At 40.8% G+C, this 26,904-nt stretch overlaps 1 protein-coding gene and 1 long non-coding RNA gene across 4 annotated transcripts in view; one reads left to right on the plus strand and one right to left on the minus strand.

The window, feature by feature from the left end:
* The window catches only part of LOC129499140 (uncharacterized), a 30,803-nt gene extending 27,675 nt beyond the window's left edge, over positions 1-3,128 (plus strand). Inside the window, exons 2-3 of the long non-coding RNA XR_008662305.1 lie at positions 1,194-1,358; positions 2,701-3,128. This is a non-coding gene — a long non-coding RNA (uncharacterized LOC129499140). The remainder of the gene's footprint in view (positions 1-1,193; positions 1,359-2,700) is intronic.
* The window catches only part of TARBP1 (TAR (HIV-1) RNA binding protein 1), an 82,492-nt gene that overhangs the window by 27,880 nt on the left and 27,708 nt on the right, over positions 1-26,904 (minus strand). For all 3 annotated transcript variants that reach the window (XR_008662303.1, XR_008662302.1, XM_055308762.1), the window contains exons 11-20: positions 25,999-26,098; positions 24,847-25,019; positions 15,578-15,675; positions 12,017-12,178; positions 9,324-9,511; positions 8,696-8,957; positions 8,414-8,602; positions 6,703-6,893; positions 6,459-6,530; positions 4,861-4,981 (exon numbers count right to left, since the gene is read on the minus strand). Coding sequence is in view for 1 of the 3 variants with exons in the window: in XM_055308762.1 (XP_055164737.1) it covers positions 4,861-4,981; positions 6,459-6,530; positions 6,703-6,893; positions 8,414-8,602; positions 8,696-8,957; positions 9,324-9,511; positions 12,017-12,178; positions 15,578-15,675; positions 24,847-25,019; positions 25,999-26,098 (1,556 nt within the window). In the remaining 2 variants the exon portion in view is untranslated. The remainder of the gene's footprint in view (positions 1-4,860; positions 4,982-6,458; positions 6,531-6,702; positions 6,894-8,413; positions 8,603-8,695; positions 8,958-9,323; positions 9,512-12,016; positions 12,179-15,577; positions 15,676-24,846; positions 25,020-25,998; positions 26,099-26,904) is intronic.

Below are 26,904 nucleotides of genomic sequence, written 5' to 3' on the forward strand. Positions count from 1 at the left end.
CATAAGGAACAGTCAGTGATACTGTGCCAGTGTCATAACAGGACAGATGGCAGCTACACTGTCCTGAGCCCAGCATAACGTGAAGACTTGTCAGATCACCTTGAACCAACCTAACGTGCATGTCTACTACATTCAAATTAAGAACAAACAAATGACAGTGCCAGACAGTCATTTTGCTCTTCTCAGGTCTCTTCTCATTCCCATGTCCACAAGGAGAATCTGAAATCTTTACCACCTTCATCACGGGCTTTAACCCAGTCCAGTTTCTTACACTGGCTATACGGTCCTTCCTACCTCAACAATCTTCCTTCAGCCTTCCTGATTGACTTTGTCTTCAACCTCTACCTTCTCGTATTGGAGGAAGAAAAGTCCTTATGTTCCTTTCAGAGGTTCTTCAAATCGACTTTTTAAAAGTACAAATCTTGCCTTGCATGTTTGCTGTCCCTTCACCTACTGCCAAATGGCCATACCCCCACGTGCTTCTGAAAACCCAGAAATCCCCCGAGCTTCTGTCCCCAGTGCCTAACCTGCTCTCGGTGACAGTGGTTCCCCCAGTGACGGCCACCTAGACACAGTTTGTGGTGGGACAGAACAGGCTCTGAGTTTAAACTTTATCATCATGGACAAATTCATGGAGGTTCCTATGCCAGATTTTCGACAGACAAGAATCTCCAACCAGATAAGTTAAGGCCACGAGCAACACCAGACCACCATTCAATTCTGGTTCTATCCTCACTTCTCTGACCTCTTTCTCATGATCTTTCTCTGGTTCCTTTTCCTATGAATACACTTCAAATGTTGGTGTTTCCTAATTCTCCATTCTTGGCCTCTCTCTACGGTCTTCACATTCATCGCTGGGTCTGGGGACTCCCATTTCTTTCCTACACAACATATTCCCACCTGCCTATTATTGGGTAATTTCACATGGATGCACAATAGCAATTCAAATTTAATACATCCAACACTATGTTCTCAGGTTTTCTCTTTCACCTGACCAAAATTGGAATAATTCAAACACTAATAGTAACTATAATGGACTGAAACACATCAATATGTTTAAGCTACAAATAAAGAAAAACAAAAACAACTCATCATCTTAGAAGAAACTAAAAGACACTAGGAAGCAAATCTGTTATTTTGAAAACTGATAAATAACAGAAATAAGGCAAGCACGTATCCTGTCTTTCCTACAGGAAATATATCCCAGGTATCTAGATACTTCATATTTGGATACAATGAACTTCAGCTAATAAATCAAAAAGGAATAAGAGAATTAGAGTATCACCATCCTGCTGCTCCTGAAGAATTCACAGAACGAGGGAATTCATCAGTAGCTAACACCCTGAAAGGAGAAACAGGTGAATATTCTATACTTCCGGATGGATGGATACTCTTGTCCTATATTTACCCCCAAAAAGGAAAATCAAACTTAAATTTGATCAAGACTCTTGATCTCGATACTGTCTTGTATAAAATCAGGGGCCAGAGAAACATAAAGGGCATCATGGAAATTCAAACAGCAAAATTCAGACTGTGAAAGTCCCTAAGATGAAAACAATCTGGTTTCTCCGAAAAATACATTTTCAAGTTTAAAGTGAATGAGACAAGTCTATAGATTAAGAGGCATTAGAGACATTTCAACTAACCAATGGCAGGGTATGGACCTTATTTGGGTCATATTTCAAGCAAAGAAACTGAAAAAAATGTAAAGCAATGGTAAATTTAAACACTGATGGATATTCGATAATACAAAGGAATTATGAATTTAGGTGTGAAAATGGTCTTGTAGTTATGACTAACAAAAACAATTCTTATCTTCCTGAGATGCATATTGAAATGTTTATGGATGAAACTGATGTCGGGATTGGCTTCAAAATAACATGTGTTGGGGGGGAGTATCAGAGGTACACCCAACAAGACTGTCCATTGATGGTAGCTGCTGAGGCTAGCCAGGAATGGACCACTTTTAAAGCTACTTTTTATAAAATATCAGCAAGTTTTCAGTAAAAACTAAGCAGAAAACTAACCACATTTGCCTTGGTAAAACTTAAGAGAATGGAGAGTGGGGAGGACCACAAAGGTGGGGAGCTCAATAACTGCTGGCCTGCTGGGTGGCCAGGCCGCCATGCGCCCAGAGCCAGGCTGCTAAGGCTCTGTGAATGCCCCCTGGGGTGCCAGGTGGGCCTTGAAGTACTCCCCAGCTTGCCACAACCTCCTCCTCCTCCTCCTCCTCCCTCCACCTCCTCCTCCACCATCACATCACCACCCACCAGCTTCATCTCCTCCTCTTCCCTCCACCACCATTCACCAGTTCCACTTCCTCCACCATCTCCTACTCCACCTTCTCCTCCTCCTCTACCTCAGCCCTTCCTCCTCCTCCACATCCACCCTTCCACCTCTTCTTCCACCTCCTACTCCTCCTCCACCTCCACCACCTCCCTCTCCACCTCCAAGTCCTCCTGATTCACTCTGTCCCTCCGTGTACTTGAAACTGAACCTCTAAAGTGACACATTAGACAAACAGCATGGAAGCAGTGACACAGCAGTGCATAGTCCCCACCCTCTGTGCTCTCTGCACTCTGGATGGAAAGGCCTGCTTTAAGCATTACCAGGTATTAATTCTAACTGAGGACACTGATAGAACTTCAACCTTCACCTTGGTTTTCAAACACTAACCGTGTTTCTGCCTCTTCTCTTTAGAAACAACCTGCTTCCTGGCTGAGAACACAAGTGTCCCAGGCGTGCCCTCCTTCAACCCTGCCCTGCTCCTTTCTCCAGCTCAGAGGGCGATCACTCCTGACCACACTTAGAAGGCCCACTCCGCCCTGGATACAATCTTTTTCTACTTTCTCTAGGATTATTCTTTCATTTTTCTTTATTTTCAAATTACCTTTTCATTTATTAGTTGCTCTGTTCATTTTCGTCATCTTCAAAAAACAATTTGGCATGAGCCAGTGTCTAATATATAAATTTTCTGGGCAGTCCCAGTGGCGCAGCGGTTTAGTGCCACCTGCAGCCCAGGGTGTGATCCTGGAGACCCAGGATCAAGTCCCATGTCGGGCTCTCTGCATGGAGCCTGCTTCTCCCTCTGCCTGTGTTTCTGCATCCCCCCCCCCCCCCGCCCCGTGTGTGTCTCTATGAATAAATAAATAAATAAATCTTTAAAAAAATAAATAAATAAATTTTCTGTCTTTGCTTTTCCATCTCCTAAATAAAGCTGATCCTTCTAATGGACATTAGAGCCAATCTAGATTATTCAAGGATTTTTAAAAAATATATAATTCACAAATCATAAAAATCACCAATTTAAAGTGTCCAATTCAGTGAGTTTGGGTATATTCATAGAGCTGTGCAAGCATCACCACTCTCTATTCCAGATCATTCTCATTATTCTGAAAAGGAATCCTGCGCCATCGCTTCCCAATCTCTCCTTGCCCCCGCCCCCTGGCCCAGCAGCCACTAATCTATTCTATCTCTGCAGATTTGCCTATCCTGACACTTCCTATAAATCTCACAGTGTGTGGCCCTTTCTGACAGGCTTCTTCTCACCTAGCATGATGATTTCAAGATTCACCAGTGCTAGTGATTTTCAGGCTGTTATAACAGCCATCCTCCTAGTGGTTGTAAAGTGGCAACTCAAGGGTTTCACCTGTGTGTCCACTTCCAGCCTCTCCATAGCTATCATTTCTCCTCTCTGTTGGATCAACTCTTTCAACATACAAAGGAGCCCTTAAACCACATCTCCAACCAGACATCATCCCAGCCACTCCTCCTCTCTCAGAGCAAACTCAAGAGTCCCTATACTCACCGTCTCCACTGGCTCCCCAACCATGAGGTTCTCATTTTCACCATCCCAGGAAAAGGTCTTTGTAGAGGTGACTAATGACAGCCTTTGTGCTGAATCTAACAGCCAATGGGCAGCCTCATGTCCCTCCACGCCTCCAGCAGCACTTCCTTCATTTGCCTGGGGACACCAGCCCTTCCAGGCATTCCCCAACCTTGCACAGAGTTCCGCCAATGGCATCCATCAGAGCAGCCCTTTATGACGCTCTAAATAGCTATCCCTCTTCCTTATTGTGCTTTACTTTGCCTCAAAACACCCTTCTATTTTTGTATTGTGCATCAATATTCACTATAATACATCTTTGTGTTCTAGATGATGGGACTATTCTGCTACCTTAAAGTCTACTCATACTATAGGGAATTAGTAAAACACTATTTCCTCTGAGACGTCTCCCTTGACTCCAATGGTGCAAAGGGAGGATTTTTAAATCAAAAAAAATACTTCTCAGACTGTGTATAACTGAAGCTTATCAGTTGCCTTAAGAAAATAAATGCATGAAGAATGCATGATTTCAACACAAGTGGATTAAGTGGGGGCTACGGTCATCAGTTACGTCTCAGTGTAGCCCAGAGGTGACAAAGCAGACCAGGACTCTGTCTGGTGCAGCTTCAAATTCAGAAGAGAGCATTGTGACTTAATCCGTCCTATCTTCTCCCCAGATTTATAAATGATTTTGCAGATGAAAAAAAAAATTCTTCACATTATGCCACTTGCTAAATTTTTTACCTTTTTATCCCATTTCTTACACGAAACAATATATGGATATATCACTCTAAACCTAACTGTTTCTGACTAGCAAATACACTGAGCAAAGTTTAGACAGTACAGGGAAAACCAAATATTTGGGTTGGACAATCACTAACCAAGAGTTAACTAAAACTAGGGAACATAAGCCTCAAGTTTTTTTCTGATAAAAAAGGTTTAGAATACATAGTGTGTCAACATACAGGGCAAATGTTTGATTTTGACTTGTTAACTGCACAGAAACAAAAACAAAGTAAATATAGTATATTTACTTTATCTAATAGCTTGATTGCAAGATCTTCCATAAACAACTTATGAGATACATTTGAGCCATGTAACAAACACAGGAATTTGACAGCACAAATTCTCACATAGTGGTCTTCTCTTTTAGTACTAAAAAAATGTAAAATGACAAACTATGTTAATACATTTTCACAACAGAAAAATATGTCAAGCATTCATTTCAAAATATCAAAATCTTCCAAGGATTTCTAAATTTAAGTAGCTCCATACTTAATGACAATGCTTTTTCAATTCAGGATAATGGAAGATAACAAATAAATATCTCAAAAAGAGAGCCTGTACAGAGTCTGAGCACATATTCCCCCAGAATTCTGGCAAAACAGTACACACACTACCCATTCTGGGTCAATGAGATCTTCTCTGTAGACAAAACAGATCATAGCTCATGAGATAGTTCCTTGCAGAAAACCATGGATGCCTGTTTGCTCAGGGGCTGAACACACACATCAAACACCTGATGACTCATATTTACTGTGCACGGTATATGCACCTTCTCCAAGTGCTGGGAACTCGGGAGCACTGCATGCTCTGAGCATCCCAGTACTTTCTGTATCCAAATGTGGGAAGATCAATTAAGTGAAACTGTTTATAGGCATTTCCAAAATTCACAGCAGCTGCTATAATGTGAATAAGTGTCACTTTAATTAATACTTTGTGATACATATATATAATTATCATTTTTAAAACATCTAAACACATTTTTGAAAATTATGTGAAATAATAAAATGAAAAATAGCCACATGACAAGTTCCAAAAAATTTAGAAGTTAGATAAGAAAAGTCTTATTCTAGAAATCAAAACTTTAACATAAGATGTTAAAAAAAAGCCTTTAAAAGCATGTTAGGCATAATTTTATTTTTGTGGGTGGGAGACTGACATGTTAAATGATGAACTATGACCCCTTTCTTCCCCCCAAAAAGAATAACGTGTGTATGCTGACGATCACCCCTCCACCTAAAAGAAGGAGAAGAATAGGGGTTTTATGTTCCCCATCTCATTTTCTTATTTTTTTTAATTTTTTTTTATTTTTTAAAATTTTTTATTTATTTATGATAGTCACAGAGAGAGAGAGGCGTAGAGACACAGGCAGAGGGAGAAGCAGGCTCCGTGCACCGGGAGCCCGACATGGGATTCGATCCCAGGTCTCCAGGATCGCGCCCTGAGCCAAAGGCAGGCGCCAAACCGCTGCGCCACCCAGGGATCCCTCATTTTCTTATTTATACTGGACCTTGCACCAAATTTTTTCCCCAAGAAAATATTCATTTATTCCCATCAACAATGTAGTAACATTGTAAAAAAAAATCTCATGTTATGTTAGAATTTCTTCTTACTTTTTCTTCATCTTTAAAGAATTTTTTAAGCTTATCAAATTTTAGCAAAGAATTTTAGGTCTGATATATTAGCAAGGGAAAATGATTTCTAACATGCTTTTGATGGCTCTTTCAGTATTTTGTAGAGATTACTAGTAAACATTTATTATATTTAACAAATACAGGATGTCTCTCATCTGATGTTAAATTTTGAATATTCCATTTATATTTAGATATGGAAAATTCACCATACTTACTTTTCAATAACCATGTTTGCTGCACAATCGTGTCCAAGATTTTCTATGTAGGTCTGTACATCCTGAATAAGTCTTCACATAAAAAATATTTGACAAAGAAGGTTTTAGATACAAAAAAATTAAAATGCCAAATTTAATTAATGCTTTATATTTTTCTAATTGAAAGCCTCAAAAGAAAGATCTAATTCTATTCCAGTAGGTATTCAGTATGAATTATGAAGGTTAAAATAATGGCATCTTTTACCTTTGATCACGCCTAAACACAGTTCCAAATATACAAGCCTCCAGGACAAGTTCACTATAATTTTTAGCACATGATAAAGATACTTGGGGCACATCTGAAACAGAAACTATCCAAGATTTGCAGCAATAACTTATCAGTGTATTGAAGACTCCAGTTTTTATAGCAGACATTTCAATTATCTTGTACATAATCTGGAATGAGAAACAATGGTCATTTTATTCTTTAGCCCATTTAGTTAAAAGAAAAAAAGTGTTACTGAAAACTCACTTGAATGGCTTCAAATGACAGTTTCAACATAACTACAGAGTATAAAAAGTTAAAAAATTATTTATTGCTAAAATTTTGTGAGATCATCAATAATCACAAAATGCTAATTTTTCACTTTCTCAATAAGAAAACTAAATAAAATTTTGATAGCGATATCCTTCTAGGACTTTCCAAGAGAAAGAACTGCCTAGAGTAACAGAATGAAAGGGAGGAAAAACGTATCACCCTCTACATGTACAGTTCTCTCTGCAATTTGTTAACACCCCCCTTCCCTGAGAAGCAATGACCTCAGTCTTTGAGTGTGTCCTGTGTGGCAAGAAAGGACAGAGGGACAGGGCAGGGATAGCAGCATAATAAAAAGACCTTATTTTCCATTTCCTTTGGATAACAAGGTATACATGAATTCTGAGGCATGATGGCATCCACCATGTCATGTTCCCTACTATGTATCAGTGGTCGTAAATGCCAGCAGAAACCAGGGGGATCTTTGGAGAAGTTTATATTCAGAGAAGTATTTCTCTATACAAGAAAAGCAACAAGCATAAGTGTGGTGACAAATGGCACCTGTGGTCTGCTTTTGGTATCCAGGAGGAGTCAAGGACTTGTTGTGGAGTACAGAAGTGGAAGGGGCATGCCCTCTCTGGACGGGCAACTCCTGGGAATGGCCGGTGTGGCCAGGGGGTCCAATTTTCCAACATTCTAAGAGAAGGGGAAATACAGATTTTCTTGCAAATTTCCCAATTCTTAAAAGTTGGAAACTAATTAAAAAATGTTTAAGCATTATGTGAATCAAATAGTTAATTTTTGCAGCACATGTGGCTCACCAGCTACTCTTCTGCATGTAGTCTTCCATCTCACAGTTTGTTCTAACTCCTGACACTGAAGAAGGTTCAAAATATTTAGGGACTGAATGTGTGAATACACAACAACAAATTTAGTATGTAATTACAAACATAACTCTCTTCTTCCTCATGTGCTACAGGTTACACAAATTAAAAAGAAAATAAGGGCAGCCCGGGTGGCTTAGCAGTTTAGCACTGCCTTCAGCCCAGAGCCTGGTCCTAGAGACCAGGGATTGAATCCCACATCAGGCTCCCTGCATGGAGCCTGCTTCTCCCTCTGCCTATGTTTCTACCTCTCTCTGTGTCTCTCATGAATAAATAAATAAATAATCTTAAAAAAAAAAAAAAAAGAAAGAAAGAAAGAAAAGAAAAAATGACCGCCTTTTCATCTAAAGTAGTTGAATTCACAGAAATAGGAAAGTAGAATGGTGGTTAGCAGGGGCTGGGGAGGGAAGAAAAGGGAATTAATGAGTTAAGAAAGTTGTGGAGACCTGATACAGCAATGTGAACACACCCTACTGAACTGTACACTTAAAATGATTAAAATGACAAATTTCATGCTATGTGTTTTTACCCCTGTAAAAAAAAAAAAAAAAAGTTACCTCTTTTATTTTGAAATATGCCTGGCCCTTGATTTTTGCAGCAATGGTAAGAACTTTGGTATCAAAAACAAACTGAACAAAAGCTTTTAAATTAGACCAGAATATCAGCTGAGTATTGCTTAAGGCAGATATAATTTTCCAAGCCGTGTCAAAAGACTCTACACAAAGTGATTCAGAGGAGGTCAAAAGCTGGAAGGAAGAAAGGAAAGAGAGAAATATGTAAGTATCACTTAATCTCTGCGTCTGCAGTTTCTCTTTAGTTTGCGCCTCACTGTATTGTACCTTGGGAACCAGAATTTTCATGCAGCGGAACACAGGCAAGACTTGATCTGAAGGCAGTACTGTGAGGGCCTCTAGCGCAGCCTGCAAAGTCCGGACTGGCATCTGAATAGCAGGCAGGATGGGTTCCAGAACCTCACCCTCTGACGCTGGTATCAGAGTGTGATATTTCCTCAGCAAGAAAGACAGGCAAATCCACTGATCATGGATATACTGTGCAACTATTTTCCCCCATCCTTGGGAAGCTGATGATTCTTCAAAGGAACTGAAACAAACACATTGTCACAGCTCCCTCATGTTGGGTCAGTACCTTCTGCATGCAGTAAAGACCTTTACCAGGAAAGAAATTCAACGGTCACTACTAAAGATCCTGTCTACCAAAAAGCAAGGAAACCACATAGACCTCAACCTCTTAACTATTCCTTCATGTCATTCACTGAAAACAACATGCAATAAAGTCAGTTGCTTTGCAGTAACAGAGATATGGTAATACATTATCTTCAGATTCCTATATTCTATAAACATGGCTGGGCAATCACTCATTATCTCAATGACTAAACAAGAATGAAATTTTCAACAATTAGCAAAAAGATGCCCTTCCCATATATGCTGACCTCTGGGGTGAACACACCTGCTCTGCTCCTCTGCATGGGGCTTCTGCAGTGTACAATTGAGTGGGAGAGAGGAGAGGAACCTTTCTGTAGGTCCAGCATCCAGAGAGTCGAGCTGTAGTTCCGGCTTCTGATCAATGGCCTCACACACCATAGCCAAAGCAGCCATACTAACAACCCTCTGGATCTGCCTTGCAAGTGTCGGATCCTAAGGGAAAAATGGAAGTCTTGTTTCCCGTGAGCCAATCTTAACCATCAGGACCCGAGCTCCCAGCCTCTGGATGCCTCACACCCTCCTTCCCCTCTCCCTGCCCGCTACTGAACATCAGAGGCAATAAAAGGAAACCCAGTATTATTAGTCAATCAGTTTCACCACCCATGTACAAATTGGCTAGGAACAAATTTAAAGTGGCAATAAAAATTCAGCAGTTCCAACTAAGATGACATTTGATCTCTTCAACTTGACGGGTGGGTTCCTGGAAGTAGGAGTAGCTACATACTGAACCTCCACATGTATATGAAGCCATACTTCTTGGTCTTTTTCCTATTCACATACCAATCTAGATACATTTCTATGGATGAGTTTTAACTTTAACTGCTTGGCTGAAGTATGTTAAGAAAAAAAAAAGAAAAAGGCTCCAGGCATCTGTGTAAATAACTCCTTTGCCAGCTGTATGCTGCTCTTGGGGAGGTGACACAGCCCATCAGCTCAGAGCTACTCATGAACCACAGGGACGAGGCTGTGGACACATCCTCACCTGGGAAATGGGGACAGTAAGAGAATCTATTCATAGGGTTACTGCGAAGATCACAGAAATGGGTGATTTCATGGAAAGCACTTGAAATCTACCTGGAGGAACACAAAAGAAGGAAACCAAAACAGCCTGGTTTTGTACTTGGGAGAGAAAAATCAGTCATCCTAAGCTAAGAAGCCAGGAGTGCCAGTAAGAGTCCACACTTTGAAAACAGCTGCCCGGAGAGACTGCAATAATGCTCCCATAGGCTGCCAGCCAGACACGTCCCCACCTGAGAGGAACTTTGTACTACTGCTCCATGCCTTCCCTTACCAACTCCCCTAAAATAAAGCAAGTATCTCTATGTGTAAATTTTATATAACAACACCCTCAACACAAGAAATAATTTAATGTTACTTTTAGCCAGTATGGTACCCATCAACCTTAATGTAACTCACTGAATTACTAAAAGCCATCTTTAAGAATGATTGTGTTAAAAAAATAAATAAATAAAAGGTGTTATGGTTCATGATTTGGGTCTACATAAAAATTCACAATGTCCTTTTACAGCACTAACACAATAAAATGTGCTAGACAGGATGCACAAGTAGTAACTGGGCCTCTTTATCATTTTATTTTGGGACAGTTCTTTAAAATTACTTTAAAAATTAGATTATCGGAGCACCTGGGTGGCTCAGTAGGTAGAGTGTCCTACTCTTGATTTCATCTCAGGTCATGGTCTCAGAGTCGTGAGACTGAGCCCCTATGCTGGGCTCTGTGCTGAGCGTGAAGTCTGTGTGAGATTCCCTTCCTCTCCTTCTGCTGTTTATCTCCCCCTTCCCCATCTCTAAATATATATATATATATATATATATATATATATATATATATATATATATATATCAAGATGATTAAAGCAATCAAGGACCTTCCCTGCTTTAATCAGCAGCCTGGACTACTCTATGAGTCACCTCAATCTTATTAAACAGTTATGCTGTGTTAAGGTAAAGTAGCTAACATTCAGTGAGCCCTTCTATGTGCCAGGCACTGTTCTGAAGTTTTAACATGCATGACCTCACTTTAATTCTCATTATCAACTTAATAACCCTCATTTTGCAGATGTGGTAAATGAGGCACATAGAGGTTAAGTAACTTCCTTAATGTCACACAGCTAGCAAAGATGAAGCCAGGATCTACACCTAGGAAGTCTAACTCTAAAGTCTGTGCTCATAACTATACCTTCTTATGCCATGTTTAAGAAAAGCTTCCAGGTACTAAAATCCAGAGGACAAGACATCTACATGTAAGTTATTCCAAAAACAAGATAAACCCTATGATGGAAGCATAAAGAACAACAGAGCAATGAAGGAAAGAATGAGACATCGATCCAAGTTGGGCCCTAAAGAATTGACCAGACTACTGACACTACTGACACACGTATACTAGAAGAGATGGTGTCATCAGCAGAAGGACCAGACTGAAGGAAAGGCTAGATGAGGAATGATGTGGCATGTGCTTGTGATCTGTGAGGCTCTAGGAGGTGCCCCCTGTGTGACTGCAGCATCAGGGGTACTGTGGGATGCGGGGAGGGCAGCAGAAGACCGGGGTAGACAACAAGGTAGAGAGCCAAGGATGGGGGTTGCTGGATGTACATATGTTATGTCACATATTCACAATTACATGTCACATTATCATATATCATATCTATTTACATATATTAAACTGTCCCTTAACGGTACCTGGGCAAAGACTCTGTACAAATCCACTATCTGTATCCAAATGGTTTCAAGATTAAAGTCACCATACCTTTGTTATATACCTCATATTAGAACAAGAGTCCCAATCTTCATCAGATATTATGAACAAAGGACACTATTTTAAATGAAATAGCAGATGCTTATATCAGAATGTTAATAATCAAATATGTATTCTATGTATGCCTTATTCAACATAACTATACACCTTGAATCAAGGATTACCTGTCCACTGTCCAACTCCTGAAGATGCTGAATGGATGCATTTTTCAGAGGAGAAATAACTCTCCAAATGGGGTTGCCTCTTTTCCACCCAACCTTCAAATGGAGATTTATAAGCTCAGTTAATACCATCAGGTATAAATGGCAACGATCCAGATCTGAAACCTAAAGACAAACAATAAAACACTTAACAGATGGGGTCTGTGATTTCACAAAACAATGAGAGTTCAGACAAGAAAAAAATTACGGGGATCCCTGGGTGGCTCAGCGGTTCAGTGCCTGCCTCTGGCCCAAGACGTGGTCCTGGAGTCCCGGGATCGAGCCCCGCGTCAGGCTCACGGCATGGAGCCTGCTTCTCTCTCTGCCTATGTCTCTGCCTCTCTCTCTCTCTCTCTCATGAATAAATAAATAAAATCTTTAAAAAAAAATAAATTACCTTATTTAAAAGTATTGAAACAAGATATTATGAGAGAAAAAGTCATTTCCTCCAAGAAGCCCTCCATGATCTCCCCACACAGAACTAAGGACTTCCTCCTCTGAGCTTATAGGGAGACTGTGCATTCAGCACAACTGCAGCACACATCAAAATTTACTCATCAGCTCAAGCTTTGCTCAGAAGACCCTGGAAGTCAGAAACTACTGATGCAACCAACTCTTGCATCCCAGGGCTAACATGTCATAAGTAACAATTAGAGCAGTGACAACTGCCTTTGTTTCAGGCAGGTGAGGATCCTCCACTCTTATTAGAGAGGTTATGATCCCATTTTCCTAAGATGATGACTAAGTTCTGGAGAGGACACATAGCTCACCTAGCCTCTCAGAGCTGGTAAGTGCAGAGGCAGAATTAACTGCATCTCCATGACTTATAGACAGAGAGTTCAGTCTAGCGCTACCACCCACCAGCTGTCACCCAACCTCTGTAGGCCTCAGATTCCTCATCCACAAAATGGGGACTATTAAATCCATCCACCACAGGGTTTTGAACAAACTGAGAGAAAGTATGCTAAGTGGAATAGCCCTGAGTGGTGGCCCTAAGTATTATCAGTATACCAATTACTGATAATCAGCAGCCTTCCAGGACACCCAGAAACACAGAATTCATCCACTCTATCAGTTTTTGCTGAGCAACCACGACATGTTAGGCATGTAGCCAAGTGCCAGGACATAATGCAAACAGAATAACAACTGCAGGACCTGGTATACACCAAAACCAGTACTGAGAGTGAGAGGCAAAGTGTCAGAATTCCTAAATTAGAGGCTTGAGAAATTGGCTGGATGGTAGAACATTCCTGGGAAGGGAATGGTAAGGGCTTCAGTTCTGAATGGCTTAAGTGTGAGAAATTCAACTGGAGTTGTCCAAGGGCACTTGGCTGACAGGGCAGGGAGCTCGGGGGAAACAGCCTGCAGTAGAGATGGTCATGTAAGGTCCCTGGCACAGCTGACACTGGGGGTGCAGTTCAGACTGCCTCGCAGCAGGAGTGGGGGAGAAGGGCATGAGCCACACTTTCTAAAGCTCTGATGTACAAGGCTCTCTAATAGAGAACACACGTTTGAAGGGAAGGTGGGGTTATGGTGGAGAGATGGGGTTGCCCCAGGAGAGGAAGGTGTCAGGGATGCTCAGGATGGCTAGTGATTCGAGGGGGAAGTGGCTGATGAGTCCACTGGGGCTGAGGAGTCACGAAAACTATGGTTTGAAAAGTGTCCATTAGGTTTATGAGAAAGAAGTCACTGACAGCTTCAGAGAGAACTGTTTCTGAGCCATGACCGAGGCAGAAACCAGATGAGAGGGGAGCTACAGAGTGTGTTTACGGATCAGCTCAGGGAGAAAAGGACATCAGGCACTGGAGGGACCGGGGAACAGACACAGGGTTCCTTGAGATGAGGGACTCTCAAAGCTGTTCTGATGCTCATGAAAAGAACCCAGGAGACAAGGAGAGACTGAAAAAAAGACAGAGGACTCTCACCAGTAAGGTCCTGGAGCAGAGGGAAGAGGACGAAGGCCAGACTGCTGCAGTCAGCAGCACCAAGGAGAGAGCAGGAGCTGGGCTCACAGTCTGGGGGCTGCTGCTCCCTGGGGGGCTGAGGGCAGGGGGCTGCAGTGTGCCCAAGCAGCCTGCAGCAAGCCCCAGGCCCATCCTCACTCTCCAGGTCCAGGGCCTCCTGTTTGTAGCTTGAAATCAGCCATGGAAATGGGTAAATACTCAAACGAGGGCTTTTTTCCCTGAGAATGTTGTTAAACAAAAGCACATGAACCCTTCCCCCTTTTAAAGGTATTTTTAGCTTTAAATTCCAAACAAATAGTTATAATCTACAATGGGTACACAGAGGTCCAATTTACTTCTTTTGTGTATGCCAGAAATTCTCCCTAATATAAAGGTAAGATATTACTGTTGAAGCAAAACAAACCAAAGTTCTTCATTAAACCCCTTCTTGGAAATGAAGGTGTAGCAAAACCACTATTAATAACTGCTTAGTAAGAAGACAGTTAACATTCCCCACTCCAGAGAGCTTTTTTTTTCAGTTGCCTTGCCTTCCTACCAAAACAGCTCAGGTCTTTCAGTAGACAACCTGCCTTTTTGTATTTTCACACCTGCTCACGAGCCTATCAAATGTACTTGAGTATTCTAATAAAAATTAAAGTAAGTATATTTTCTCAATTTATTAACAACCTACTGATTCTAAAGCTTCGACATTTGTCCCTAAAGATTTCAACCAAAAAAAAAAAAAAATCAAGCATACTAAACATTTCTAGAAGGATAGGCATTTTCAAAATATTTACGAAAAAGGAAAACTTTTTTTTTTTTTTGAAATCCCAGTGCAGTTACCCTGAAGTGTTTTTTTTTTTTGTTGTTGTTGTTGTTGTTTTTAAAGATTTTATTTATTTATTCATGAGAGACACAGAGACAGAGAGAGGCAGAGGGAGAAGAAGGCTCCATGCAGGGAGCCTGACATGGGACTTGATCCCAGGACTCCAGGATCACACCCTGGGCTGAAGGCAGGTGCTAAACTGCTGAGCCACCCCAGGATCCCACCCTGCAGTGTTTTCTTAGTTTCAGGTACTCTTTTTCTCAGCTGTCCTACAGGGAACAAAATATGTGGAAAGCAGAGACAGCAGAAAAGGATGCTCACCTCAGACCCACTAATACCTATTCTGTGTTTCAGAATCGCTTATAGAGCTTTAAAAACAGACCCATACTGATGGCTGGTCTGGCCCCAAACCTGCCAAATGACACTCTGGATGCTAGGACCTAACCTGCCTAGGAATGCTAAGTATTCCAGGCAGGTCATACCATGTGGATTCTCACAGCCCAGGGAATGGATATATTATCTCCATTTTGCGGATGAGAAAGCAGAAGTTCAGAAAGGCTCCAGAACTCTCCCAGGGCCTCGGTTATGACCCAGGTGGAATGGAACGATGAAACTCCAAAGCTTAAAGTTTTTTCTGCTTCCTAAGGTGGCTTTTCCAGAAAGTATCACATTAATAGTCTAAATTTCATATAATGCCTGCCAGTAAGTAATCACTCAAATATTAATGAAGAAAAAGTTACTCCTGTGAGTACTTACACTACTGAGTTCATTCATAGTGAGCCGTCGGAGGATAAATTCTGAAACACTTTCGGTAGTAGACAGGACAAAGCTCTGAAGAAGCGTGAACACTTCATCTGTACGGGGAGAAAAGTGGAACTGAAATGCCAGAATATAAGTTCCTTGGTCCAAAGTATGCCAGATTTTCTAGTAAAAGTACAACTATGTGAAGCATATGGGTGAGTCACTTACCAAAAATGAATTCCAATAACATATTATTCCAGTACCATATTAATAATAGTAATGTAAGGTAATATAATTAGTACCATGAGGAAATCTCTAATTCACCTTAAAAATCACTCAGGAGTTGTAGTTGTGCAGAAGATGGAAGAGGAACACACCAGCCTCTCTCACTATAAAACCCGGACAGAATATCTAAGCATCTATGTGGAGACTCTAAAAGGTAAAAAGTAGCAGATGGATCCAGAAAGCAGCTAACACCCAACAGCAATGAGTTTACCCTGGTCCTCCACAGACTGAGACCACGTGCAGCAGCAATCAAGAAAGTGGGCAGCACGAAGGGCCCCAACCTTCTGATCAGAGAATGGAAAAGGGGAACCCCAGAGACACAGAAAGTGAGCCCTTAGGAATTCCAGAGCAGGAGGCGCTCAAGAAAACAGCCCCAGGGTGGTCCGTGAACTGTTGGGCTCACCCCGTGCTGCTACGCACGGACCTGCTAGTGAGCAGCCTTCCAGAGACTTTCCAACCTGAACTAACAGAGAGACAGCTGCCCAGGTCCCAGACCGGCCACATGGATCACACGTGACACAGGTCAAGACCACACCACAAAGTTGACAGTGGGAGCAACGTGCACAGACACTGGAACGTGAGGAATTAAGGCCTAACCCGAAACCGACTGCGACACAAGATTATCAGCATTCTCCACAGGATTTAAATAAGACCAAGAATCTCATAATATTCAAAATATCTAGGATTCAATACAAAATAACAGGGCACGTGAAGCATCAGAAGATTTCTAGCTCATGAGGGAAAAAGACAATCTACCAGTACCAACAATGAGATGATGCTGACTCCAGAAAAACCTGACAGAGACCTCAAAGCAGCTAATGATAAAAATGTCAACATAACCTGTTGAAACATACGGGAAAATAAAAAGTGTCATAAGATACACCGAAAAACCAAATAGGAATTTTATAATTAAAGAGTGTGATTACTGAAGTTTCAAAAACTCACTGAATGGGAGTAACAGAAAGGAGAAGCAGGAGAAATGAGTCAGTGAACATGAAAATAGATCAATAAAATAAATCATATGCAATATAACATAGTATAACCGAACTGCTGAAACCTAAAGATAAAGAAACAATCTTGAAAGCAGAGAAAAACAGCATGTTACCTAGGAGAAAAACACAGTGAATTACTACAGAATTCTAATGAGAAACCATGGCAGCCAGAAGCAAACGGAATATGTTTAAATTGCTTAAAAAAAAAAAAAAAAAGTACAGCATGAGAGGTCATTTTCAAAAAGAAATCTAAAATCAATAACCTAAACTTCCACCTTAACTTTTTAAAAAAGGCAAAATAAACCCAAAGCAAGCAGACAGAAGCAAACAAAAACCAGAAATCAATGAAATTGAAAAAAGAAAAAAAAAATCAAGAGCAAGAGAGAAAAAAAAAAAACAATGAAACCAAAAGCTGATGTTTTGAAAAGGTCAGTAAAATTGATAAACCACTACCCAGTCTTGAGAGAGGCAGAGAGAGTGAGGAAACAAATTATCACAGAGTCCAGATGCTGCACACATTTAAAGGAGAAGGGAGTACCATGGACAACTCTAGAAATAAAAATATTCCGATTCACAAAGGATATGATTGTCTATAAAGAAAAAATCCAGGGGCAGCCCAGGTGGCTCAGCGGTTTAGCACCACCTTCAGCCCAGGGCCTGATCCTAGAGACCCGGGATTGAGTCCCATGTCAGGCTCCCTGCATGGAACCTGCTTCTCCCTCTGCCTGTGCCTCTGCCTCTCTCTCTGTGTGTCTGTCATGACTATATAAATTTAAAAAAAAAAAAAAAATCCCAAGGATTCTATGTTTAAAAAAAAAAAACAAAAAACCTCATAAATAAGTTCTTCAGGAAGGCCGGAGGATACAAGATCAATACACAAAAATCAATCTCATTTCTGTATACTAGCAATACACAACTGAAAACAAAATTTTTTTTAAATTTATCATCTACAATAGCTTCCCCCCAAAAGACATACTTGGGCACAAATCTAACAAAACCTGTCAAGATGTACATGCTGAAACCTAAAAAACTCTGATGAATGAAAGATACTTCAGTAAACTGAGAGACACACTATATTCATGGATCAAGGGCCCCAATATAATAAAGGTAATTCTCCATAAATTATCTATAGACTTAATGTAATTCCAGTAAAAATTCCAGCAGGATTTTTTTTTTTGGAAATACAAGCTGATTATAAAGTTTATATGGAAAGACAAAGGAACTAGAATAGCTAGAAATATTTTTGACAACGAATTTGAAAGTACACTACCTATTTAAAGTTACTATAAATCTACAGTAACCAAAACAGTGTGGTATTGGTCAAGGGATAAACATACAGATCAGAAGAGAGTCTAGAAGCAGATCCACACAAATGTGGCCAATTGATTATTTTTAAACAGCTTTATTGACATAATTCACATAACATAATTCATCCATTAAAAGCGTATAATTCAGTGGTGTCTAGTACAGTCATAGATAGGTGCAACCATCATCAGAGCCAATTTTTTACAATACTTTCATCACCACAAAGAGAAACTCCATACCATTTAGTCATCACCCTCATAAACCCATGGCCCCCTTCCTGTCCTACACAATCACTAATCTACTTTCTATCTCTTAGATTTGCCTATTCTGGATATGTCATATAAATGGAATCATATAATACATGATCTTTTGTGACAGGCTTTTTTTATTTAACATGTTTTCCAAGTTCAACCATGTTGTAGCATGTATCAATAATTTATTCCTTTTCATGGCCAAATATAGATATACCATTTATCATTCATTTATCCATCTATTTTGGATTATTTCTGCCATGGCCACTACCTGCTTTTTTTTTCCCACAAAAGTACAAAACAACAAAGAAAGGACAGTCTCACCAACAAATAGTGCTGAGTAACTGGATATCCACAGGCAGGCAAAAAAAAAAAAAAAAAAAAAAATCTCAACCTAAACCTTACACCTTAAAATTTAACTCAAAATGTATCATAAATCCAAAAATACAAAACAAAATATTTAGAAGAAAAAAAGAGAAAATCCTAAATTACCTTGGATTAAAGCAAAGGTTTCCTAAACATGATACCTAATGCACAATTCATAAAATAAAAAGAAAAGCAAACCAGACTTCATCAAAATGAAAATTTTTGCTCTACAAGAGACATCTAAGAGACTGAGAAGCCAAGCTACAGATGGGGAGAAAATATCTGTAAATCACATATCCAACAAAGGACTTGTATCCAGATTATATAACAAATTCTCATTATATATGTTTCATACAAGTATATGAAAACAACTCAATTTTAAAACAGGCAAAAGATTTGAACATTTTGCAAAATGTAGTATCTATCACTTTTAGAAACATTCATTTTTTTTTTTAAATTTTATTTATGACAGGCACACAGTGAGAGAGAAAGAGGCAGAGACACAGGCAGAGGGAGAAGCAGGCTCCATGCACCGGGAGCCCGATGTGGGATTCGATCCCGGGTCTCCAGGATCGCACCCCGGGCCAAAGGCAGGCGCCAAACCGCTGCGCCACCGAGGGATCCCAGAAACATTCATTTTTTTAAAGATCACACAGCATTAAAAATTACAGCATTAATTTTAAATTTTCATGTTAATTATTAACAACACTATCTGGCCTCTGAGGAGGTCATGACTCACTTGTCAGGTCAAGAAGCCACAGCAAATGGTTGAAAAGTAAAGCTTTCTACTATAAAAGTAAGCATTATAACCAACAATATGGAAGAACAGAATACTCTTTCCAGATTCTCCATCTTTTCTTTTCCTATATGTATTAATAATCACATAAAGAAATTAAAGTTAATCTAAGGTTCCCAGGGAAAGCTAAAGGCTTGCAGGACAAAGAATGAAGAGACATGAAGAAAAGCAGGGACTGTGTTTCCAACATCATCCTCACTCTCAGGGTGTTTCCCATTAGTTACCTCATACAGAAGAATCTCCCAGACCCCTAGTCATGCCCACCTCTCCAATTTAACAGCTCATCACGATACACAAACTGTGCACGAAGCATCAACCAAAATGGGGTATACGGTTTTGTTTCCTATTCTGTGCCTCATATAATCAATAGTGGCAAACTGAATCCCAAAAGTGGACTCAGAATTGGTCTAAAGCTGCCTTAGTCAAAATCACGATGATACCACACACACCCATTAGGATGGCCATTATCAACAAACAAACAAGTGTTGGCAAGGATGTGGAAAAACAGATTGTGTGTACTGCTGACTGGAATGTGTAAGGGTGCAGCCACTGAGGAAAACAGTATGGCGGTTCTTTAAAATGTTCAACCAAAAAAAGAACGGAAGGCAGGGACTTGAAGAGATATTTACACATTTGATGTTCACCAGCTCCATTATTCACACAGCCAAGAAGTGGAAACCACCCGTGTCCATCAGCGGAGGAATGGGTAAACAAACTACGGCATGCACATCCAATGGAGTCTTAGCCTTAAAAAGGAATGAAATTCTGACTCATGCTCCAGGATGGATGAACCTTAAAGACATCACAGTTTGTGAAATAAGCCCAACATACGAAGACAAATACTGTGTGGTTACACTTGTCTGAGGTCACCAGAACAGTCAAAATCACAGCAAAAAAAGTACAAAGGTAGTTGCCGAGGCTGGGGAGGGAGGGAACAAGGAGGAGGCACCTAGCAGGTACAGAGGTTCAGTTTGGCATGACAAGAAAGCTTTGGGGAATGGATGGGCACTATGCGAATGTCCTGAATGTCACTAATGGTACACTTAAAAATGGTTAAAGTGTACATTTTATGCTATGTGTATTTTATCACGATTTAAAAAAGATAAAAGCTACCTCCAGAAGAAAAGTTCAAGGAGACACAGAGATTAATCAGGGCCCAGGGATGCCTGGTGGCTCAGCAGTTGAATGTCTGCCTTTGGCTCAGGGCGTGATCCCGGAGTTCAGGGATCAAGTCCCACATAGAGCTCCCTTCATGGGGCCTGCTTCTCTCTCTGCCTATGTCTCTGCCTCTCTCTCTGCATCTCTCATGAATAAATAAATAAAATCTTAAAAAAAAAAAATCTGGGCCCAAAATCAAAAGCCACTGGGAGAGGAGTGGGACCCTGCACAGAGGACTGCAGGCCCGCCAGGGTGTGTGTAGCGAGCAGTCAGGGTGCAAGGCGTCCATGGCTGAAGGCCAGGTACTCGGGTCCAGGGGATCCAGTGGAGCCAAAGGGGGAGCTGCTATGCAACTAGAGGGCACTTCCACACTTATAAGCAGCATGCAGTTATCTTGAATTTTGGGAAAAAAAAAAAAAGATTGGAACAGCATTTTACAAAAATTCCTCATTTATATGTACTGTGGATGCACCAAAGGAGACTCGCAACCCGAGTCCAATCCCATTAGATATGGTCTGCAATGGCAACAAATCACAGACTGGTGGCAAACAGCCACACGCCTGCTTCCATTTTATGTTCAAGAGCACTAGCTGCACGTGCACCCTCAGGCCTTCCCAGCAAGCCTTCTACTCCTCCCCAGTCCACCCACTAATTATCCTCTCCCCCAATCACCCAGCTTCCTCGTTCACTATGAAAACATAGCAGCTAGCAAGGGACTGCTGTAGCCTCCTGCCTCTGCCTACCCACCTACACCTACACCTGTCTCCCCATCAACACCCTATCTAGGGCCGCCCCTCCACTGGTGCCCCAGATCCCATGTGCTTTCGCCATCTCTCAGCCATCAGGAAGCAAATGTCCCCTGGTCACATCTTCAAAAGTCCCCTCTACTGAATCGTTTCTATCAGCATAAGACACTGCGATTTTCTCCACCTAAGGAAATGAAACTTATCCTGTCCCACAGCAACAGTCCCATTTCTCTGTTCCCCCACACATAACACCCCTTGAAAGAGCTCCCCAGACTTTGTACCTCCTTGCCTCCCTATGAGCTGTGCCCAATGCCACCCAAAACACCCTGATTTCCATGTTGCCAAAACTAACGGTTACCTCTCTTCCTTTGGCTGACCAGCAATATCTGGTGCAGCTACCACTCCTTCCCCTGGCTTCCAGAATAGCACATTCTCCTGATTCTTTTCTTCCCATGCTGTAGTGAGTGCCCTCCCCCAACCTCTCGACACTGGCGCTCCCCACGCATCTGGACCTCTTCCCCAACTACACTGGCTCCCTTGGTGTTCTCGTCCAGCATCATGGCCTTACATACCATGTCTGTGCTATGATTCTCAAATTTATATTTCCACCCACACTTCTCCCTGAACTCCAGACTCAGGGGCTCACCAACTCCACCAGGATAGCCAGCAGGTCCCCTGCACTTAAACTGCCCTTAGCAACTCAACTGTTTCCATGGCTAGTACCTCATGCAAGCCTGGAAGTTGGTCTTTGGAGCTCTACCCTTGCCCCCTGCCTAGTGCACTCTTAACACTAGGGCAGAGGGAAACATTTAGAGTCTTTGCTTATCTAACTGTTCCCTTCACAGGGATGTCTTCCTCAACAACCTAACTATACCCACAATCCTCGAGCTCTTCCCCAGCATGCCCCATCACACGTCTCTACCTTGTTTCCCCCAACACCTGTGCAACTACCATATATGGTATGTAATCACTGCTTATTATTCCTCTTCCAACCTTGCCCCAGTCCCCTGTAATACATGAAATTTCGACAAGGGCAAGGATGTTCTGTTTTTCATGGTGACATCACAGTGCTCAAAACAGTGTTTGGCATACAGATCATCAATACATATTTGCTGAATGAATTCCCCAACTCCAGCTCAAAGGCTTTTCACAGTTGGCCCCCTCCCCTATTAAGATTTAAATATCTTCAAAACTTGAAGATCAGCACAGTAACCGCTGCAGGTTAAGGGGAAGAAAAGGGGAAAGGCACCCGGCCAGAGATTCCACACTGAGCCCCTTCTTTCCACTGCTTTTGTCCCCAGGTGATGTTCTGAGCGTTAATAGGTTTTAAAAAAAAAAAAAAGGGAAAAAAAAGGAGTAAAAATGGAAATCACAGTAGTACTCTCTCAAAGACATAAGAATGACAGCTGTTTTAGCTATGATGGAGATTTATTATGGCATCCCCATTTTTTTTGTACATTTAAGGATTTCCATAATAAAATCCTGAAAATTAGATTAAAAACCTTTTAAACAAAAGGCAGTGTTGCCTCAAACAGCAGCATACTGCCAAACCTCAATCTCACCTGCTCACAGTAAGCACTCCTGGGTATTTCTGACTTTACCACTATTTCTTCATTGACCCTGGTATGGTAATGAATTCTCAGACTGCTTACTCATTTATAAAATGGACATAACTATTTTCTATTTTTCTCTTGTCTCAATAAAAGAAATCTTTCAGGATTAAGATCTATTTACAGTTAATTAAGCTTGATATGGTTTACCAGTTGTATGAAAGCCAACAGCTACTAAAATTAAGCAGGTACTTCTTTGGCTCTAACTTGGTGACATAAATTCCTGCATGAAGTGCTATAGGAACTCATGTTCTGCTGCTGCTAATAACATAAGATGTGCACACATTTTGGAACAGAAAACTGGAAAAACAGTTTTCATTATAATATGAAGCTGAATATGCACAGAACCTACGAACCAGTATACATGCTGGAGAGACACACACCCAGGCCCAGAAGACATGTACAACATGTTTGTGACAGCATGATACATAACAGTATTAACTACAATCCAAAGTTCAGCACTGGGAAAATGCATGAACTGTGTCATCTCTGTACAAAGGATGATTATACAACAGGAAAAATGATGAAGTCTAAGAAAGGATGTGGATGAATCTTAGAAACACATGCAATGAAAACAGTTACAGAAGACTTCCTACAGTGAAGTAACATTCCTACAGAGCACAAAAGCAAGAAAACGAGACACTACACGGTTGGGGAATATCTAAGGATGAAGTGAAGACATTTTTGAAAGTACTTGGAAGTGATAAAGACAAAAGTCAAAATGAGGCAAAAGCGGGGATTGAGGAGTAACAGGTACATTTGTTCTTGGGTCAGGCAATAAGCTCACTGGTGTTTGATTACTTGGCATCAAACATATAGAACCATCACACACACTCGTGTGTGTGTGTGTGTGTGTGTGTGTGTGTGTGAAATATCACAATTTTCTGAAGGGTACTTGCGACCCAGTCCCGCGCTGGAAAGCACTAACCCTATTTTTACAAATAATCAAAACATGTCAAATGAAACTAAATTTATGCCCTTAAGGAGACAAAAAGCTTATAAAAATTACTGTTATTTGTACAGCATTTGATTCTGCTGCCGTTCTTAAAAATATCAGAATCTGTAAACTAGCTTTAAAATTTCATAAGCATATATTAAAATCTAATCCTATCAATGTTAACCTCAGGGTGAGCCTAATACCAATGTTTCCCTAGGATTCTCAAACAGCAAGTTTCTAAAATTCCAAGTGAAACTGCTGGGAAAAAAATTGAGAATCAAGGCTCTACTGTGAATAGTGTCTCTAGTGTCCGTGGGCTTTCAGCTCTTGTCTTGCATGCGTCTTCATTTAAGGAAAGAAGAAAAGGCTCCATGCTTCTACTACCACCATACTTTCTGTATGAAGTATATTCTACTTCGAAGGTGCTCAGAGACAAACATATTTAAAAATAAGTAATTATGAAACTACCATTCTTGTTGCTTTAGCTTAATCTCTGCAACTCTAGCAGAGTGGCCATTAGAAATGGATCTTGCTTAAACATATATGAAACAGGGACCATTTTCATGTCTGCAAATCAATGAGTGAGCATCAATGAAAAATAAAATCACATTCCAAAATCAACAGTAACCCGTGACTGTGAACATTATGATGTTCGCTCCATGAGGGCAGAGGATCTGTGCCTCCGCTGTGGTATCCCCAGCACCACCAAGGGATACTCAGTCAGGAGCTGCTGAATGCATGAGGTAATCCTTTTATTTGAAAAGATAAGGAATTTCCTCTCATTCTAGACACCAACCATATACCAAGCAAGACACCAACAGAAACTCTGTATCCTCACCATCTTGGGTACTGGAACCTTTCAACATGCAAGTGTGCAATAACTTCAACAGCAACTGGAGGCATCTGTCAGTTTTCAGCAAGGGCATGTAGGCATTTGTACCAAACTTCATAAGGGATTCCAGAAGAGGATCTAAGAATATCCTTAATACATTCTGTGTTCTCCGCTTTTCACTAGATATTAAAAGACATGCCCAAATCAAGCATTTCAAAAGCATGAAGAAATTATTTTCCATCTCTAATTTGTGGAGCTGTTTAGCTATTGGACTCGATTAGACAGAATGAGTCTTATGGACGATCCAGACACCTAGCACCTATTGGAACTGATCTTCCCCTCTGGCCTCCTCGCTGACCCTTCAGTCTGTGCATTCTCAGTAAATTTTCGGTGTGCTCTCAAAGAAAGCACAGGGAAGCACATACCATGCTCGACTCTAGGCACAAGTAGGAAGAAAATCTTAAACCCAATTTATTTGTAAATTGAAATGCTGAGACCTCGCTATAATAATTCAAAAAAACAAAACAAATATATGTTCACGAAGGAAATGAGGAGTTAACAAAAACTACAAAGAATCATAGGGGTTTATTAAAAAAAAAACCCATTAGAATCAACTTTCACACTAAAACTCTGTCTACAAAAGAGATTTGATGTTAATCAAATTAACTGCCTATTGCACAAATACACTAGCAAATGGAGCTATTTTGCAATGATTATCATCTGGTGAGAACTAATCTGGGCACATTCTCAAAATATAAATGAGACTGTTTTATCTGTATTACTTTAAAAAAAATTACACATTTTACAAAGGGGTCAAACCCTGTAAATTTCTTTACCTGATCTTATGCTTGAGTCTTATAATCCTCTCTTGTAATATTCTTATACAAAAGCAGTGATTACTGTACATAGTGTTTTTTGACCTTCTCTAATAAACTTACCTCAAAAGATTAACAAGACCCTATTCCTATCCATTTATTAATTTTAAATAATTCCTTAGCGTACTGCCAGAATTTCTAGTTTCTCCCTTTAATATACTGTGATCAATTCCATACCAATCATGGAAAAGTCTGAACAGGCACCATAAATTGGATTAGTCTTTTGTAAAAAAAAAAAAAAAAAAAAAAAAAAGGCTTTCTTTACAAGTTTAGAAACACTTACCTATACTGAGATTTCATTCCTTCCACATCTACAGCCAATAAGACCATCATCGCAACTAGCTTGGCTTCGAACCAGTCAGGCATAAAGCGGTCTTCTCCTGCTTAACCAATGAGAATTGAGGTTTGCAAAGCATTAGCAAAATCCTTTAAAGATGATGTTTCAAGAAGAAAACAGCCAAATGATTATGTCGTATCAATATCAAAGTACAAGCGCTGAGATAAAATGCAACGGCCTCCAGGATAGCTCATGGTTATAATGAGAGTTGTAGTGAGTGGTGTAAAATGGGTGAAGGGAGTGCACACGAGGAGGCTGTGCCCTCATCTGTCCCAGGAACAAAAGAAAGTCTCATGAAGGACAACTGGGCTGAGCAAGAAGACTGGGAAAGGGGACGCCTGGGTGGCTCAGTGGTTAAAGCGTCTGCCTTTGGCTTGGGGCGTGGTCCTGGAGTCCTGGGATCAAGCCCTGCATTGGGCTCCCTGCAGGGAGCCTGTTTCTCCCTCTGCCTAGGTCTCTGCCTCTCTCTCTGTCTCTCTCATGAATAAATAAATAAAATCTTTAAAAAAAAAAAAAAGGCGGCTGGGAAATGAATAGTAGGGGGAGATAGACAAGGCTTTCCCAAGGAAAGAAGAGCATACTGAAGGCCCTCTGGAGGGCACAGCGGGCCACATTCCGGGGGATGGAAGGATGCCAGTGCAGCAGGGGTACACGTGTGGAAAGGAATGCCAAAGATGAGGTGACATAGACAGCTGGGGAAGAGACCCCAGACCTTAGCAGGCTATACAAAAGAATTTGTTTTACTCTAAAGGCAAGGAGAAGCTACTTGAGGTTAAAGTGAAGAAATATAAAGGGAGGGAACATCTGTAGATCCAAATTGGTAGTTTAAAAAGATTTCTCCAGATACAATGT

Source organism: Nyctereutes procyonoides, unplaced genomic scaffold, assembly GCF_905146905.1.
Source record: "Nyctereutes procyonoides isolate TBG_1078 unplaced genomic scaffold, NYPRO_anot_genome, whole genome shotgun sequence".
Taxonomy (NCBI): Eukaryota; Metazoa; Chordata; class Mammalia; order Carnivora; family Canidae; genus Nyctereutes; species Nyctereutes procyonoides.